At 41.3% G+C, this 20,157-nt stretch overlaps 1 protein-coding gene across 4 annotated transcripts in view; it reads left to right on the top strand.

The window, feature by feature from the left end:
• The window catches only part of RELCH (RAB11 binding and LisH domain, coiled-coil and HEAT repeat containing), a 91,064-nt gene that overhangs the window by 59,114 nt on the left and 11,793 nt on the right, over window positions 1-20,157 (top strand). For 3 of the 4 annotated variants that reach the window (XM_054984704.1, XM_054984706.1, XM_054984707.1), the window contains 8 exons: window positions 1,898-1,946; window positions 3,403-3,482; window positions 4,781-4,887; window positions 6,796-6,895; window positions 12,796-12,878; window positions 13,670-13,733; window positions 18,896-19,034; window positions 19,193-19,309. In XM_054984704.1, coding sequence (XP_054840679.1) covers window positions 1,898-1,946; window positions 3,403-3,482; window positions 4,781-4,887; window positions 6,796-6,895; window positions 12,796-12,878; window positions 13,670-13,733; window positions 18,896-19,034; window positions 19,193-19,309 — 739 coding nt within the window. Of the gene's footprint in view, window positions 1-1,897; window positions 1,947-3,402; window positions 3,483-4,780; window positions 4,888-6,795; window positions 6,896-12,795; window positions 12,879-13,386; window positions 13,470-13,669; window positions 13,734-18,895; window positions 19,035-19,192; window positions 19,310-20,157 lie in introns of all 4 variants that reach the window. The other variant, XM_054984705.1, reaches the window with a different exon arrangement.

A 20,157-nucleotide genomic window follows, 5' to 3' on the forward strand; every position in this document is an offset into this window, starting at 1 on the left:
CATAGCCTAGGGACTGTTTCCAGCCCCAGTCAGCAAGGGCTTCAACTTTGCTTCTGTATTTCTTTACAAACACTTAATCTTGGACCCAAGGTGGGTAATAATAACAACAATATGAAAATAGTTGTTGTGGATTTTCCGGGCTGTATAGCCGTGGTCTTGGCATTGTAGTTCCTGACGTTTTGCCAGCAGCTGTGACTGGCATCTTCAGAGGTGTAGCACCAAAAGACAGAGATCTCTCAGTGTCACAGTGTGGAAAAGATGGCTACTCCAGAAATGAAATCAGAAGAGCGATTAAACCAAGGATAAATCAGACATCCAAGGAAAAACAGTCTCCCACAGGAAAGGTGTTTTTGCCGTATATCAAAGGAATCACTGATCAGATGGGAAAGCTTATGAAAAAGCACAACCTTCAAGCAGTATTCAGACCCACCAGGAAAATACAACAGATGCTACGATCAGCAAAAGACAGTAGAGACCCCCTCACCTCTGCAGGAGTATACCGCATACCCTGCACCTGTGGACAAGTTTACATCGGGACCACACAGTGTAGCATCCAGACAAGAATAAAAGAACATGAAAGACACTGCAGACTAGGCCATCCAGAAGAATCAGCAGTGGCTGAACATAGCCTAACTCAAACAGGACACAGTATCCTATTCCAGGACACTAAAATACTGGACAACACTTCCAACTACTTCATCAGATTGCACAGGGAAGCCATTGAAATTCATAAGCATAAGCACAATTTCAACAGGAAAGAAGAGACTTTAAGAATGAATAGAGCATGGTTTCCAGTCCTGAAAAACACCAGGTTAACAAAAGACTCTATACCCTACAAGAGCCTTGCAGAGAAGATTAGCATATCAAGCACCAATCCATATTCAAAAGAACCTCCTCAGCATACAGTGAAGCCTCCCTCCATTAGCATTCCACACCCTGGAAAATTCTTACAGGATAACTCAGCTCAACCCCACCTTCCTGAGTAGATATAAATTACCTGCCAACATCTTTTCCACACTGTGACACTGAGAGATCTCTCTCTTTTGGTGCTACACCTCTGAAGATGCCAGTTACAGCTGCTGGCAAAACGTCAGGAACTACAATGCCAGGACCACAGCTATACAGCCCGGAAAATCCACAACAACCATCGTTCTCCAGCCGTGAAAGCCTTCAACAATACATCAATATGAAAATATTTTTTTAAAACAACAGAAATAAAACATGTACCTCTTGTAAACTAAGAGCACCTCCAAGCAGTATCAATGGTAATGTAAAAATCTTAGAATATACTCATCAGAAGGTATATGACATGTTAACAATGGGGTAGATCCTACCACTCTGCTGAGAAAAGTTTATTTGTTCATTCATTAATTTATTTAAATATTTATACACCACTTTTACTTTTGGCTCAAGTTTGGGGTCTTTGTCCAACTTAAGTGGCTCTTTCATTGGAGGAAAAGCCACTTAGATTGGAGGAAGTCTGCTTGGAGGATGGCTTGAATGTCGTCTTTTCAAAATACATATAAACTTTTCCTTTAGGCTTAGTATACCTTGTGGAATTTTAAGACTTCATTTGCACAATTCAGTATCTTTAAGAGATGCTTAAACATCGCAAGTTTATTGTGAAGCGGCACCAGTTTCTAGAGGAAGAAAGTGCCATTGAGTCACAACCAACATACAGCCACCCCAATCCCAGAGTGTTCCAGGCAAGAGAGAAGCAGAGGTGGTTTGCCATTGCCTTAAGAGGGCACTTTATATTCAGGGTCAGAAACTGTCCCCCACGGGCAAAGTGCATTACAATTTTTTTTGTTTCCTTGCCATTTTCAGCTTTAAAACCCCCACATTTCTATTAACAACTTGCATCAATTCTGAAATAGTGTCTTATATTCCATTTTAGGTAAAACCACAATTCCAAGAAATCTTAAGGCTCTCTGAGGAGAATGTTGGTGAGTCTTCAGTTTTATTTGTTAAAAATTCTTAAACAGTAGACAAGCTCTCAACCCCTTAATTCTATAAACTAGCTTTTTGAGTCAGTTTTCACTGGAGAGGTTTTTTGTTTTGATAGTTAAACTGACTTTACATAAAATATACATAGTGGTCTCACTAAAAGACAAACTGCCCGAGTAAGCGTGTGAGTGCTCTGTGATATTCTTTCCCATTATATTCACTCCCGTAGTCATAATATCTTCCAGTTTGATAGATTCTGAGCTGCTTTATTCCTCATGATTTAGGCACTGGCATATCATTGTACGTACTAAAAATCAATCATTTGCTTTCCAGAATATGAGCAGTATGCGGAGAAAACCCAAATTAATGTATGAAGTGGCCCTGCTTCCAAACTCAGAGGGTTAGGGAACTATTAAGTCACTACACAAGAATACCCTTGTATTGGAGGAGGTTCACCCTCCGTCCATTTCATCATCAGAACAATTCTGTGAGGGAGGTTAGATTGAGCCAGTGTGCCTAGCCCAAGGTCACTCAGCAAGCTTCCATGTCAAAATGGGGATTTGAACTGGGGTCTCCCAGATCCTGGTCTGATACTCTGAGCGCTGCACTGCTGTAGCATAATGACTGAGTGGTTGGGCTACAAATCTGCACTCTGCTTAACACGTAGCCTTGGGTAAGCCACTCCCCTCAGCTCCAGCTCCTCAGCTGTATTGTGGGGATAATAGTAACGCTGACTATGTTCACCACCAGTCAGTCAGTCATTTATTATTACAGCAAAAGCCAGTAAAACAAAACAAATCTGCGATAAAAATAAGTTATTTAAGTATTATAGCATCTGCCTTGGGCACAGAAGACCCCCAGGTGCAATTCCTGTCATCTCCAGCTTTAAAAGGGATCAGGAAGTTGTTGAAAGACCTCTATCCAAGACCCTGGAAATCTGCTGTCAATAGACAATTCTGACCTTAATAGAGCAATGGTCTGACTTGGTGTAAGATTAAAAAACAGGCAACAAAGCCAACGGTGCCAGTAGGGAAAATATTTGTTTATTCAAATGCAAGTGCTTCTTTTCTCATTGAAAGAATATTGAAAGATAAACGAGATTCCCCTAAAGAAGCCTTCTTGGCGAAACACACGGAATTTTAATCTGAATAAACAAATATTTTTCCTACTGGCACCATCAGCTTTTTTGCCTGTTTTTTTAATCTCCGTGACTTGGTAGAAGGCAACTGTGCATTCAAAATGGCTGTAATCATACAGCATTGGACTGACTTGCTCATTTTAATGTTCGTTACATAGAATGGGATGTTCTAAGGAAATTTCTATGTGCCTCTGTCTACCTACAAAAAAGGTTCATGAAAATAATTCTTTTGATTTTAATGCCCATATTATAGAATTAGGCAAATGTGTTTATTTTTCAGGATCAAACTATTAACTCCTTTTTCTCCTTGAATTCAGATGCTACAGCAGGAAATGGAGTGCTAACAAAAGCCACCGTTCCTATCTATGCAACGGGTGTACTTACATGCTATATCCAGGCAAGCAGTTCTGTTCAATTCTGAAAAGCATGTTTTGTTCTTATAATTCTTCAGTAAGAATGGCTGTGTTACTATTAATTCCAAAGGGGTAGCCTTGTTAGTCTGTTGCAGCCAAAATGATGAAAAGAGTGTAAAGGACTCAGACTAACAAGTTTAGCCTAACACAACTGTTATGAACCCACTTTGTCAGATGCAACTGCTGTTACCGTTTCTTAGCTTCTCCTATATGAGTCCTAAATATACGTTTTCAGCATATGAACAGTGGCTGCCTATCATCTGTTTAATAATCAAAGATTAACATTCTTTTGGGGCTCTGTGAACACTTTGTTTATTAGAACCTGAAGAATGCCCTACCGTGATACCAAAGTGCAGCCTTGTTCTTTTCATTGTATAGTAGGAAGGCACCTGCCTTCATTTCTCCTGTAGGAAACGAAATTTATAAAAAACCAAGATCACCAGTATATGCCCTTCCTTCTATTTGTAGCAAAGTGGTGCTGCCGTGCTTTTTAGGAATCAGGAACATCAGACCAAAAAGAGATGTAACAGTAGCCAGCAGCAGTAATCACTCTTTATTGTGGATCAGTGTAGTTTGTCTTTGAGAGGCAATGCAGGCACAATGTAACTATTCTAGATATTCTTAGCTATTTAGTTGAGTGGGAGGAGTGTGTAACATCACGATTTCTGTGTCTTTGGAAATGTCTTGACTCCTACTACTAGCACAATTAGATGGAAAGATTGCTTTTAGTGCTCCTGTGTGAATTGCACATAGTAGAGGAATATGGGAAAGGAATCCTAGTCAAAATGATTTAATGTCGCAGGGGCATAACTGGGGAGAAAGATGATGGACACCTTTGTTCATATAGTATAGTAATATTCACTAATTTGCAAATGTATTATGAATGTGTACAGAGGTAAGAAAGTATTCTTTTACCAGTTTTGTCAAGTTACTGTTGTCTTCAAACCAATTTAAGGGGTCTAGTGAGTGATTTTTGCGGAAATCACTGTAAATTTAGACTCCTGATATCCATGAAAGAAATACCCTTAGTTCCTAATCTCTGGATGAACTAAGAGCTCCCCAATTGGTCTGACAGATGTTAGGAGTGAAGCTAGGATGTTAGAAGACTGCTAAATCTGCATGCTGGAGAGTGAAACAGCCAAGAGACTTGAGGCTTAGGCATAGTAGCTGGATCCCAAAAGATGTTAATCCCCTTTTGAGGACTGTGGGAGTAGAAAGGTCTTTAGGCAACTCACAAAAGTTTATGAAATTAAAATGAAACACCTTTAAAATGTACTTTCAGGAAGAAGATCGCAAGCTGTTAGTTGGATTTTTAGAAGATGTAATGACTATGCTTTCATTATCACATGCTCCTCTTGATAGCCTGAAAGCATCTTTTGTGGAACTGGGGTAAAGTATATTTTGTTTTGTTTTGTTTATCACATTAATGTAATGTCTATCTTCACATGCAGATTCAAGTGTAAGAATTTATTTATTTATGTTACTTATAGTCCTCCTTTCTTACTGAGATTCAAGGTGGCTTACTCAGTGTGAGTCTGTACAGTCAATTTCAAAGACATTTCAATAAACAATGTAATTGGGTATATAAGTGCAAATTTGCAAAGCTTTAAAACTAGCAGAAATCTAATAGAGTTCAGGGAATGCTAAACAGAGCATAAGCAATTCTAAGACTGGCATATTAAACAACATATAAACTATCCACTTGGATCATACTTACAGCAACAGACAGTACATAGAAGTAAATTCTATAATTTCTACCCCTTTACTTATGCATCTGTTTGGGACCACTTCCTTACAGTACAGTCCTCCTACCTGAGTAAAAAGCTCTCTTGAATTATTCAGTTTTGCATCATTTGTGGAAAGCTAGGAGAAATGGAGCTTTCCTGATCTCTTCAGGTAGGCCATTCCATAGGGTGGGAGCCACCACAGAGAATGCACGTGTACGGGTAGCTGTTGATTTTGCCCATATGCAAGGTGGGACCTGCAGAAGGCCCTGTTCAGATGTGCAAATCTGCCATGGCAGAACATAGGGAGAGAGGCGGTCCCATAGATACGCCGGACCACGGGCATGAAGAGTTTTGTATGTAATAACCAATACCTTGAATTGAGCCTGGTAGCTGATAAGCAGCCAGCAGAGTGACTGCAGAATGGGAGTAATATTCATGCTTCTCCTCTCTCTTGCTTATAAATGAGCTGCAGCACTCTGCACAAACGGGAGTTTCCAAGTTAGCTTAGAGGAAAGACTTATGTGCAGTGCATTTCAGTAGTTAGGTCTCTATGTTACCATGGCATGGATCCAAGTGGCCAGATCAGTCTTGTTGAGGTAGGGGGCCATCTTCCAGGCTAGACTGAGGCTGTAGAAAATATGCTTTGCAGCGGCATCGACTTGCTTTTCTAGCAATAGCACTAGATCCAGGATAACCCCATGGCTCTTAACTGAGTCTGCAAGGGTCAGATGAACCCTGTTTAGTGTCTGGTATTTCTAGGAAATCTGTTCCTAAATGCTTTCAACAGAATTTCCAGTGATGGCTTTGTAACATCCTTAACAGGGCTTGTGACAGCAAGATTCAAGTCCAGTGACATCTTAAAGACCAACAAGATTTTCAGGGTATTTGAAGCTTTGACTCTTGACAGTTTATACCGTGAAAATCTAGTTGTATTTAAGACATCACTGGACTCAAATATTGCTGTTTGGCTGCAGGCCAACACATCTACACACCTGAAACTATCTATAGGCTTGTGACATTGCCGTATCTTAATTGCTGGATAGACTATCCCATTAATGTGCTAGTTCAACAAACTATTAGGCTACTGATTTTGTTCTGATATTTTGAAGTTATCCTAGAATTGAGGTAGAAAATACGCTGCATATTAACTGTTAGTAATAGTTCGCCCACAAATCATATCTTTTCAATTAAAAATATCTTCCAAAGCATGAAATGTGCATGCTTTGTATACCCTGGAAACTATTTTGTCAGGCTATTTGCAAAATTTTTTTTTTATAGTGCCATAAGTTTACAAAATGGTAAATGTAAGCAAGTAAGACGAGGAGCGTACAGCCTAGATTGAAACTGGCTAGGGAGGCAGAAAGGAAGGAGTAACAAGGGATAAATGCAGATAAACACCCTGCTGTGCACTTTGTTTGGATTTCAAAGATATTTGAGGAGAGAGTTGAAGAACAGGGGCAATGTGACATATCCTATATTTCAGGGGGAGAGTTTGGGAAAGGAAGGAAATGGGTGGAATCGTTTTAAAGCAAGTATCTATTCACAGATCCGTCTTGTTTTGTTCTTCTAGTGCAAACCCAGCATACCATGAGTTGCTGCTAACTGTATTGTGGTATGGCGTTGTCCATACTTCAGCACTTGTTCGTTGTACAGCTGCTAGGATGTTCGAGGTGAGTGCTTCTCTGACACATCGTAATTCAAACATGAAGATGCTTGTAGCTGGGGATCCAGCAGTTAGCAGACTAGAGGGCATATCCAGTTCCTCAAAAGGCTCAGCTGTCACCATCCCCACCCTCCATAAAGGGGCGGAGCTGTAGAAGAGGGAAGCAGTAGGCAGCTGAGAGGGGGATGCGGTGCCCAAAATTGGAGTGTATCTCAGAGGTGGAGGCCTCAGAGGAGCATTCTCATTTTCCATGGGACAGACGGTTGTGTGAAGAAGAAGCATATGACATGCATGCATTGTGGCTTGGTACTGCTGCCCTATGCAAAGTAAAAAGGATTCCTCAGTGAATACACAGAAGTCTTTGGGTCCTACGCCTGGTTGCATCTGCCCTTTTTAATATGGGAAGGGAATGAGTTAGGGGGCTGAAAGTGTCCTGTAGACAAAATTGATTGATGTCCAGGACTTTATAGTGTATATATGCAGAGTCTGTTAAGTAGTGTTGCATTTTATTGTTGCATTTTAAATTGTATGTAACAGGTTGTGCACTGTGTGATGGAGCAGAATGTTTACACTGTATCATTAGGGTTTGATATGGGTGTATGGTTTCCGGCATCCATTATTTGTTTTTTAAAAATATAGCTGGCTTGCATCTACTTGCAAGATGTCTTTATAGTAACTGGCACACTTAGTCCTTTTTTTTTCTTTTTCTGAACTGAACATTAGATTGGTTCATTGCATGCTTTAAAATTGTCATGGGCTCTGAGAAATCATTTCAGTGCTGAATTCAGTATTCAAACCAGATGTCTTTTATAAATAGCTCGTGAAATAATAAATTGGACATTCATACTATTAACAATGATAAACTGTTCCCAATAATAAAATCTGAGATTGCTTATGTTCTGATTCGTAGCAGAGGGAAAATTCAGCCCCTTAAGTAGGAAGTGACAAAAAAGAATGGTCAGTCAAAAATATTTGGTGAACTGAACATCCCTCCTGCTGAAACAAAAAATCTTTAACTGCCACAGGAAAAGCCAAGACCTGCCCTCTTGTTGGCCGTTCCTGCTTCAGCCACTCCATAGCTACTGCCACCAGCAGAGTTGCCAGGTGATTTTTCTGTCAGAGTGCTTTGTCCTCATAAGGGTCGTCTTATATTGAGCAGCACAGCCCTGACCTGGATGGCCCAGGCTAACCCAGTCTCATCAGCTCTTGGAAGCTAAGCCGGGTCAGCCCTGATCAGTACTTGGGTGGGAAACAGTCAAGGAAGTATAGGGTCGTACAGAAAGGCAGACACGGACAGACCACCTTTGAATGCCTCTTGACTTGAAAAACCCACGAGGTTGCCATAAGCCAGCTGCTACTTGATGGCACGTTCCACTACCATACTGTGCACAATTGTTTTACACTGCTTTAGTATTGTTTACTGCCTTGAGTATGGCAGAGGATAAGCAGGGTATAAATTTAATAATCTAAAACAATATTACATAGGAATGCTCTTTGGAGCATCTCTTAATTTCAAGTTTTTAAAAAAAAATTATAAAAACTATGTTGGATCCAAAGGATTGTCTAGCAAATAAATTACATATGCCAAAGGGGCTTTTGCAGTTGCTTCCCCCTGCCCTTTAATTATTTAATTATGTCAAGTGGGTTTAAAACCACATTGAGATATGGCACATTTAAAAGATCTGGAAAGGGGTGGAGTCTGTCCTCAAGGCCTCTGAGACAATTAAAGTAGCTCATTAAATCCTGATAGAGCACTCCACTTCCCATTCTAGTATCATTTCTGCTTAAGGCAGTAGCTGTATGAGCAGTCCCAGATAGATAAATAGAGATTTCTAGTATCATGTATATTGAATACTCTCACTACATTGTTCTACATTTATCCTTCCCATAAATGCAGGTGTTAATTTCACTCTGAATTGGAAATAATTTGTTTCATATTGTTTCTAAAAAATGGTAATAAATTCTACTTATTTACATATGATTGTAGTATAGGTTACCTTCTTAGGCTAAAGACTCATTAACTGAGAATTGTGGGAAACATCGCATATAATCAAGAGGTTTCTGTTTCAGTTAAACTAACCCTTTCCCCTCTACAAATGGAAAACATTAATGCTTGTAATAGGCATCTTGAAATGCTTTAATTGGTTGCAAGTGGTTTCTCACATTGGACTTTATCAAGTCCTTCTGTCTTCTTTTTTCAATTGTCCTGGGGTCTCTGAAGTGAGCTCACATTATCTTACGAGACTGTAGCTCTTTCTCCTGTCCCAAAGAAGAAATGCAAGAAAGTGGCTAACAAATCAGTCTGTGTCCTGTGTGACTTCCTTTCTAGTTTAATTTTTATTTTCTTTCTTACTAAAGTTTTTTCAGACACTTTCATTAATCAGAAGTGCACCACCTTTATAAACACAGCTGTAAATTAGATAGCAACAAGCATGCTGGTAGATGTATCATAAGAAATAAAACTTCCTTTTAACCCCTAGTAGTAGGGAGGTTAGAAAATGATTGGCTTGCGTAAGCTAATGTGCAATATTTTATCTGGCTTTCCTTTCTCTCTTTTTTTGCATTAATTGCTTATATTAGTCTCTCTTGTTCTACACTGATGCAAAAGTAGTGCTGATTTGAACATGTCTGCTGTACAGAATGAATGTGAATTTTTATCTCTCTAGTGGATTTTAGGGCATCAGTGTAAACCAAGGATGGGCCAGGAGCAGGCTGAGCTCACTTGTTGTCACTTGTTGGTTGCTGGGATTCCTGCAAAGCATGCTGGTCCAATCCAACGTGAAGGTTCTTAATTGATCTTCAATGTATAGTCTAAGTTAACACAAATAAATGGTTAAAAGAGCCTGAAAATACATTTCTGCTTACATTAAAACACATTTAAAGAGTTCAAAGGTCCTGACCTGGATAGCCCAGGTGAGCCTGATCTTGTCAGATCTCAGAAGCTAAGCAGGGTTTGGCCTTGCTTAGTAATTGGATGGGAGACCTCCAACAAAAACCAGGGTTGCAGAGGCAGGCAATGGCAAACCACCTCTGTTAGTTTCTTGCCATGAAAACCGTACCAGGAGTCGCCATAAGTCAGCTCTGGCCCTTTTCGCACTTACGGTTTAAACCGCCATTTATGAGCATTCGCCCCGATCGCAGTGGCTTCGGCATTGCACCTGTTCATTTCACACTGTCCACTGCAATTTCGATTTGGTGTCTGTGCTTCATTTCAAAACCTCGGTGCAATTTTGGGCTTTTGGGGCCTTGCAATTCACGTCACACTTTTTAAAAAAAAATTGAGCATGCGTAGTAACGTTGCAATGTTGGAACCCTTCCCCCCTTTTTGCTGATTGGGCTGTCCCCTGCCCACTGGAGAGGCAATTGGTGGCAGAGTTCTGGGGGAAAACATGTACCACTCTCATTTTTTTAAATCAAGCCAGGAAAGGGTTAATATGGTGCCGATTCATCTCCTCCCAGGAAGCAGAGGCTTGTTTCCAAAGGGCTGTGCAAAATGCTTGGGTTTTTTCCCCCTCTTTGGCAAAGTCTGAAACATGCCTGGGAGGGAGGGAAAAGCAGCCATTTAATCCTTTCCTTGCTTTTAAAGCCAGGAAGAAAGTGCAGGAACATTACAACGCTGCAACCCATTCTTGTCTTTAAAAAAAAAGAAAGAATGTGTGTGCATACCCTAAGGGAGGAAGGAGAAAGCAGCTATTTAACACTTTCCTTGCTTTTAAAGCTAGCAGGGAATTAGCAGCAAGCTTAGGAATCATTCCTGGCTTTTGAAAAAAAATAAAAGAGCATGCATACGGGGAGGAAGGAAACCAACGAAGAAGCAGCCTTATGACCCTCACCTCGCTTTACTAAAAAAAATGGTGGACAAGGAGTTCAGAGAGCTGAGGAGGGTGGGAGTGGTTAATTCTGCACAAACCAATCAGCTCCCAGGGAAAAGGAGGGGAGGAGAGAAGCAAAAAGGGGGCAAAAGTGTTCACATTAGCAAAATGCGGGCCAGCTGCCAGTCGGCAGCAAACTTAAAAAAACATCGGGGTATGTCCGCAGGGGGAAAAATCGGGGATACAGTGGACAAAAAGTGGGACTGCATCCCATGACTGCTTTTAAGTGTGAAAACCTTGCAAACATGGGACGTGGAACAGGTACAAACGCTCTCTAAAAACCGAGTGCGAAATGTACCTATGACTTACCAGCACTCTCTACCACCAATACGTCAGTCAGCTTGTATCTGGTTTAAGTATGTCTAGGAAGAAATGAACATTTCAGCTTTCTTTAAAACTAAAATGCACTTTAAAATATGAATGCTGGTTCTCCAAGGGTTGGTCGCTAAGAATTCTTAACATAATAGGAGTTTATTTGAATTTTGAGATTTTTGGAGGAGTATCTGTCAGGTAGGTAGCCGTGTTGGTCTGCAGTAGAACAGCAGGATTTGAGTCCATTGGCACCCTAGAGACCACAAGATTTTCAGGATATGAGCTTTTGATAGTCAACGCTCCCTTTTTCAGATGCAGGGAAGAGTGGAAATCTTTAAAAGCCTGAAGAGAAGCCTGAACATACCCTGAAGAGTATGTTTGCTAAAGAGTTGAAAGCAATTGTATGGTTTTTTTAAAGCTCTACTTTGAGCAAAAATCATTCTCAGTATTATAACAGAACGTTGGTCATATATTCACAGAAAAAAAAATATAGCAATCATTCATCAAAGTGAACATTTATGCTTCTTTAGAATTTAAAAGAAGCCATTTGATCTAAAAGTCACTTTTTTGTGTGTTGACAGCTATTGAAGCCCATTAGCATTCTTATGAGTAACTGCTTAAAATGGAACAAACATCTGTATTAACTATGGGAGCATGTTGATTGCTGTAGTATTCGTAATTTTATCTAATGCTGACAGTATTGGCAATTGTAAAGGATGCATCATTTTCTGCAGCAGGTCGTGAATAACTGACTGACTGCTTTTTGCACACAATGAAAATCCATGTGGCACTAGGATCTCAATGGATCTTCCATTTCTAGATCAGGTTTTGCCATTCTTCTTGGAGAGAAACCCCCTTAGGGAAAAGAACTGTAACAAAACACTCGTTTCCAATTATAGTAAGAAATGCATTTGATATGGTACATTACATTTGGGATTCACTGCTGCCCATTTTTTAAAATACATATTTTCTAGATTCATTAGCTAAGGATTCAATTTATTTTCCCTTTTTGTTCTTGCATGGCCACAATAGCTTAAAATAGCCCCCATGTTTAATATACATCTTTTGCTTGCAAGGTTCATAATAACTTGCAAAAGTCCTGTAGTACCTTGAAGAGAGTTTTGTAAACTCAAGGTTAAAAGACACTGTTCCCGTGTAAGTCCCATTGTAATAAATAGTAGTTTTTACAAGAGCTCATCTTCTCTTGCCCTTGTTCAGGAAATGGCTCCAAGAGATAATTCTATTGTAGTCGACACTGATAGCTCTAAAGCATAGTGTGTGTTCAAAAACTGTCATGTAGTGCCTGGCCAGTCCTAGTGTACCTTGTGACCATGTGGGATCCATGAAGGAAAACTCCACTGAATCCTGTCCCCTTCCACCACCACCCCACTACCAAATTCACAAGCCCCTGTGAAGTACAGCAATACCCCCAGAATGGAGCGGCTCTTTCTGCTTAAAAGACTGATCTGCAGAATGCCATCAGTTTTGTTTTTAGAAAAGCTTCACAGCTTGTCTAGTTTGTGCTGCCTGCTTTGAGCCACTTTGCACTTCCATCATGCCTTCTGCATATTTATATAAGTAAAGCACTTTTTAGTGTATTTGCTTCTAATTTTGGTTTGCTTTTTGTGTTTTTCTTCCTTCTTGATTGTGCTGTTCTTCTCATGGTACTGTGCTCGCTCTTTCCGTGCATCACCTGTGATACCCCTCTGCTCTGCCCACTCAGCTGTTGGTGAAGGGGGTCCATGAGACTCTGGTAGCTCAGAGAGTTGTTCCTGCTCTCATTACTCTCTCCAGTGACCCTGAAATGTAAGTTTCCTGACTGTCTTATTCATCTGGTGTCCCTCTTACGACCTGTCAAGAAAAAAAACATCAGGATGGGGTGGTTTTTTAAGCGCTCTAAGAATGATGAAAACTGCGATACAGATACTTTTTAAAAAAAGGAAAACTAAGGGATAGTTAAATGAAATTTCAGTAGTCACTGGTAAATGCTGAAATTAAAAACACTCACACAGTGACTTTACTGTTCTGTCCCAAGTGGATTGCTGTTAACTGTGGTCAATTCAGTACCTGAACATATGCCAGAAGACGTCTTCCTGGTGTTTGTTTCTTCCGTGTCGAAGAGGGATGCTAATCTCACTAACACATTATTGCCAGTAAATGCTGAAGCATGAAAAGAGAGTCCTTAACAATGAGATCGCCCTGTGCGGGTGACTAAACTCAGGCCAATGCATCTGCCTGCCCATCCTCAGTCACAGCTAACTTAGTTTTCCTTCCAGTTTAAAACCATATTTATTGCATGTTGACTGGTTTACAGCTGACTCTTCGAGGCATGAGTGAAGCCTTAATTGACAAGCGGGTTGCTCCGGCCCTTGTTACCTTGTCCAGTGATCCTGAATTGTGAGTTTCTAACTGTGACTTTGAGTTAATCTTGTGTGTTGTTCTCCCCCCCCCCTTTCTTTTGAGCAGTCTTCTTGGTCTATCTTTTGTCATTGCTAGAACTAATCTGTCTTAAAATACTTAATATGTAATTGCAACATTTTCAGTATGCAATGTTTTTAATTTTAAAGGCTGAAGAATTTTTTTTATTTTTCTCCTAGCTCTGTAAGAATAGCCACGATTCCTGCTTTTGGTACCATCATGGAAACAGTCACTCAGAGAGAGGTAGGTTTCCTGACCTTTGTAATAGGATCATAATAGTTGTTCAGCTTTATAAGTAATAGTGGACCTCCTCCCAAGTTATTGTACTGTTTAGTTCATTGTCATGTCTTCTGTGCAATCCCACATGGTTTCTGTGCATGCCAGGCCTGCCACAGATATTCTAAAGCTCCTAGAGGTGCAAGATGCTCGCCTAGCCTTTTCATGCACTTTTCCCCAGCCGCAGCTATAAAAGGCAAGATAAGTGGCTCCCTCACTCAGTTCTTTTGCCGCCATTGAAGATGGACTTCTTTCTCTCCACACCTTAGATCTATTGGTGTATGTGAGTCAGGGCCTTCAGTTTCATGGCATCAAAGGCCCTCTTCAAGAAATGTTCCCATTGTGGGACAAAGATGGCCTAGTCTGATGGGCACAAGAAATGCCTGTTCGGTGTAGCCGAAGGCTGACACCTTACAGTATGCGGTCTGCAAACAGTTCACACCGAAAGCACTCCATGAAACGGCTTCATGGCTGAAAGCAGCACTTCAGGAGTCAGCCCTAAATGGCACTACCAACTCAAATCAGACAGTTCCAGATAAAGAACCACACTGCCCTGAGCAGGCCTTCTCAGTTCCACCTGCTTATTCTGCACCTGAGTCGGGTTTCAAAGACCAGTCAGTTCCGGCTGCATCTTTGTCGGTTCCTACTCAGTGCTAGTCAGAACTGCCTACAAAAATGGTGAAGCTCATGTCCAAACACATTGAGAAACCATCTACGCTGAAAGTGTATAGGAGGAAGAAATCCTTTTCTTTGGGTCCAGCTACCTTGGATCCATCAAGTCTGCCTGTGGTTCCGAGAAGTCCCTCCCCAATGCCGAGACAATGTTCCACACCAGTTCCATTTCTCACTGAGGGTGAAATTCCTGAAGTCATTGAACCATCCACAGCTATTTCCCCACTGCTGCTAACTCCTGTACAACCCTCTGAAAGCCATAGGAATCCCTTCAGTTCTGTCTGACAATAACAACCAACTGGGACTGGCTCCTCACCACAAATGCCATCGGTTCCATTACTCCCTGTATGACTCTCCTTGCCATCATTACTATGCCTATATGAAGGTTTGCCAGGCAAGTACCCACCCTCTCACTATTTCTTCCATAAGGAGGACCCATATATGGCTGCACATGCTGAACCAAGATGAAAAGCAAAATCTTCATTGATTCCTACTATGGCTCCAGAAGATAATGCAGCTCCAGAACCAACGTTGGACCCTTCCACACAATCTGATAACAATTCCAATGTCAGTTCTGATTTTGTGTTGGAACCATCTCCACTAGAATTCCTTACAGAGGAATCTGCTGTTTTTTTCTCCACTTATAAACGAAACGGTTCAAACGGCGAGATCCTTAGAAATTGAAGTGAAGTGTTGTGCGCCAGCCTGTTCAGATCCAGTCTTCAAGGTTCTGCACTTGGAAGCAACTGACTCTGTAGCATTTCCAGTTTTGCAGAGAATGCTTGATGTGCCCAAAGATGTGTGGGCAAAACCAGCTTCGACTTCAGTGACATCAAAAAAGCTGGATAATATGTATAAAGCCAAACAAGAAGTGTCAGGTTTTTTCTTCACTCACCTCCCCAACCAATTCCATTGTGACAGAATCCCTCTGAGGGAAAGGCCTCCAGAAAAGCACAGGCCATTTGGCTACAATTGATAAAGGAAACTTGACATATTAGGTAGAAAAGTATATGCCTTGGCACTTGGCAGCATTAGCACTTTGAATTGGGAATTACGAAACCCTGATGGCCTGCTGTCAGCTTTTCCTGTGGGAATTTAATTCCAGATGACAAACAAAGACTAGCTAAGCTCTTGCATGGAGAAAGGTCTAAGACTCTCAAAACAACAAATTAACACAGCCAGGCATATTAGGGATTGCTCACCCAGAGCTATAGCCTCTGTTATAGTCATCTGTAGACATGTGTAGCTTAGGACCATACCACTGGCTTCTCACCATACGATGAGGGTGGAAAACCTTTCCTTTGAAGGATCAGACCTGTTTTCATCCACTACAAACGAGGCACTGGAAAAGATCAAAGACAGTAAGATGACAACTAGATCCCTCGGTATCATGCCTCTCTATCCGAATCCGTTCAGGCAAAGATATTCACCTCAGCTGTATTTCCCTTATAACAGATAACAACAACAACAACAACAACATCCGATTTATATACCGCCCTTCAGGATGATTTAACACCCACTCAGAGCAGTTTACAAAGTATGTTATTATTATCCCCACAGCAACAATCACCCTGGGAGGTGGGTGGGGCTGAGAGGGCTCCTAGAAGCTGTGACTGACCCAAGGTCACCCATCTGGCTTCAAGTGGAGGAGTGGGGAATCAAACCCAGTTCTCCAGATTAGAGTCCCGCGCTCTGGCTCCAGATACCACTGGTTCAATTCCCAACCATTGCATTCAGCTCCTAGGGGCTTTCAACAGCCTTCATTCTCTATGACTACTCATCCTCAAAGGAGGTATTTCAGAACCAAGTCAAAGGATAGTTCTCATTCCCCTAAGGATCAAACTAGTCCAAAAAAGCAGTTTTTGATGCCAGACCCTCACCCGGTCCCTTAAGCAGTCAGTTACAGCCTCTTCAGGCATGGGAATCTATCACTCAAGAAGCTTGGGTGCTATCCATAGTCAGCCAAGGCTACTGCCTAGCATTCAAGGCAACCTCTCCACACATTCCACTCTAATCCAGCCCTCCACCGCCTCCTGCCTTGCTTGTAGAGGAAGTGCAAATATTGCTGACAAGGGGAGCCATAGAACAGGTCCCGTCCCCTTGCATGGATGGAATGGTGTCTTTTTTTTAATTGTAGACAAAAAGTCAGGAATCTCTTGCCTCATTTTAGATGTCCATTCCCTAAACAAGTTCATAGTGTTCAAAAAGTTCTGAATGTTGTTAAAAGATGTTTTACCCCTGTTGAAAGTTCAAGTTTGGCTCGCTACTGCGTATTTTCATGTTCCAGTAAATACTCAGTTCAGAAAGTTCCTTCACTTTCAGCATGGCTTCAGAAAATACCAATACAAGGTTCTTTCTTTCAGTCTCTCCTTTGCCCCTCATATCTTTACGAAGGTCATGGCAGTAGTAGTAAGTCATCTCAGAGCAAAGAGATGTACCATTCTCAATCCATGGTTCATCCACAGGTCTCTGAAGTGGCGGAGCGACAAGCAGGAACCCTCTTTGGTTCTTTCCCAATCCAAATTTCCATCAATACAGATGCTTCTCTGTCAGGTTGGGGAACTTGCTCTGGGACTAATCAAGTAAAAGATTCATAGTCCTCTCAGGAATCATCTCTGCATATCAACCTTCTTGAGCTCAAGATGATAAGATATGCTCTGAAGGCTTGTGTTCACCTAGTAGAATGTACAGATATGCATGAACAATACCACTGCCATGCATTACTTAAAGAGGCAGGGGGGCACTCTCTGCCTGGAAATCTCAATCATATCAGAGTGAGTTATACAGTGTCAAGTTAGTCTGTCTGCCATGCGCATAGCAGGCTAGGATAATGTTTTGGCAGATGCCCTGAGTTGGTCCCAAACTCAGAATAACACATGATCTATCTACATGAAATTCCTCCTCCCCATCTATTCAAGGTGAGGATATCCGACCGTAGACCTCTTTGCCACAGACCTCAACAAGAAATGTGCATGGTAGTGCTTGATGGCAGGGAAAGGGAAGGCCTCTCTCAGACACCTTTCAGATTCCTTGGTCAGGCACCTCCCTGCATGCCTTTCTCTCTCTGCTACTGTTGCATACCTATCAGTTGGCCCCATGGCATACACATTCAAATGAGGTGGTAGAGGATAAGTGCTTTGCCCATGTCGCACTGAAATTGGGAGACAATGGGGTGGAATACGGTCAGTGTGGTGTAGTGGTTAGTGTCAGAGCAGGATCTGGGAGATGAAGGTTTGAACCCTCACTCTGCCATGATAGCTTTCTTGGGTGTCCTTGGTTCAGTCCCATAGTCTCGGTGTAATCTACATCACAGAGTTATTATGAGAGTAAAATGGAGGAGAGTAGAACGATGGAAGTCATTTTGGGTTCCCGTTAGAGAGAAGGTGGGGTATGTAAATTAAGTAAATGAACAATGGTTATATTTGTACTAGGGAAGCCTGAGTTTGAATCCCCAGTCAGACCATGGGAAACCTTTGGACCGGCTCACTCTTAACTTATGTGCATGTTTTTCTGCTCTTTCCCTCTTTTGAAAAAATGGGGTGGTTGTGGGATATAAATATGACGACTACAAAAACGGAGCTGCAGTCATTAGGCCTTCCAACTCCTCCCCTCGTGGGTCCTGTTTTTATCTGCATTTTCAATGCATAAAGGCTAGATGTTTATTAAGATTCTTGGAGTATTAGAGAAGGAATTTTTGGAGTCCGTTTAAGTAAACATTTGAGAATCAATAGAATATTATTTATACACTGCTTTTCTTCTCAATGGGAACCCAAAGCAACTTGCAGCATCACTTTCCTAAAGCACTACCACCCTGTGAGGTAGGTTAGGCTGAACGAGTAACCGGCCCAAGGTCACCCAGTGAGGTTTCCTAGCAGAGAGGGGATTCGACCCCGGGTCTCCCAGATCCTAGTCCAGCACTCTAACCGCTACACCATGCTGGCTCTGGACAGCTGAGCTTCTAACGATGGCAATTCTGCAGAGTGTGCATTCTTGTAATTTCAGTCTGTTCCTGATTTCTAAAATAACATACTTGAGGAAACACAACTAAGAACTTTGTACTGACTCATACTGATGCTGAATAAGTAATAGTAGGGTGGTTTTGAATTCCTGGTTATACAGTTGAATTTATACAAGTTCCTCCTTCTCTTTAATTCATACATTTTATATTGGGATACAAGATGTGCCTCTTGAGTGCAGGAGATAGAAAAAATCAGGAAAGATATGTTAATGCACAAAAATTAAATCTGTTGAAAGCTTTTGTATCCATTGACAGCTTTTGTTTGCTTACGAAGATGCTCACTAAATAGGTTACTATTACAAATCCCATAGCAATAAAAAAGCTGATACTTTCTAGGTTTTCCCATTTGATAGAAGATGAAGTTGTACTAAATAGCTTTTTAAGTGGTTCTCCTAAAATGTTAATTCTTGCTTATTTTTCTACCACGTTTCTTCTTCAGCTGTTAGAGAGGGTTAAAATGCAGTTGGCCTCTTTTCTGGAAGATCCCCAGTACCAAGACCAACATTCCTTACACACAGAAATCATAAAAACTTTTGGAAGAGTTGGGCCAAATGCTGAGCCACGATTTCGAGATGAATGTAAGTTTGTGATGCAGTTTGTGATGCAAAACCAAGCCATGCCTTTCTTTGTTGATACACCTTCCCCCCGCCATCCCATCCAAATTATCTCAGTCCATTCTTCCACGCCTTTTAATGAATTGCTATGCATTTTTATTTGAAATATTCTATTTTTCCAGTTGTCATTCCGCACTTGCATAAACTCGCACTGGTTAATAACCAACAGTCTGCAGATTCAAAAAGATTGGACATTGCAACTCATCTCTTTGAAGCGTACAGTGCACTCTCCTGTTGCTGTATCCTTTGTTTATTTGAATTCTTTTTTTAAAAAAATCCCAATACAATATTCAGTCATGTGTCAGTAGCAAGTCCACTGGTGTCCAACTCTGAAAGTTCTGCTGCTAGTGAATCCAGCATTGGTATATTTATTGAATCCAGCACTGGGATATTTATGGAATTAATAGCTGTGCAGGTGGGGGAGAGGCTGCAGAGGTCAGGGTGAAGGGGGCAAAATGGCATTGTTCCTCTTGTATTAGTACAGCTCTACTGACAGAAGAAGTAGGAAGGACAATTGTATTCTTCCCACCCCCCTAAAAAGGCCATATAGCTATTAATCTAAGTGGGTCCTGTGACTCTAGATACCAGCTTTCTAGTGGTCTGAAGAGATTGTGGGAAATCTGGTCTCCTCCTGTTTGCTTGGATTCAACTTTTTTTCTCTTCTTTGCCCATTGGCACTGTGGCTACAATGGGTATACTGTTGTGTAGTGTCCAGTGGGAGTTAGAGCCAGTGTTGTTAAGAGTTTCAGACTAGGATCTCGGAGACCCAGGTTCGAATCCCCACTCTGACGTGGAAGCCTGCTGGGTTGGGTGACCTTGGTCCAGTCATACGCTCTTAGCCTAACCAATGTCACAGGTTTGTTGTGAGGATAAAATGGAGGAGAGGAACATAATGTAAACTAATTTGAGTTCCTGTTGGGGAGAAAGGTGGGGTGTAAATAAGAATGTGTATGTACCTTGGGGAGGAAGTATGCTGAATCCAAAGTTCTGTCTCCTACCACTGGATGTCTTTTGCAGGCCACCATATAGGTACTTAAAGTAACATCTTTCATTGACCCCCCCAGCCTTTACATTTTAATAATCAGTG

The sequence above is a fragment of the Eublepharis macularius genome, chromosome 7, assembly GCF_028583425.1.
Source record: "Eublepharis macularius isolate TG4126 chromosome 7, MPM_Emac_v1.0, whole genome shotgun sequence".
In the NCBI taxonomy this organism is placed as follows: Eukaryota; Metazoa; Chordata; class Lepidosauria; order Squamata; family Eublepharidae; genus Eublepharis; species Eublepharis macularius.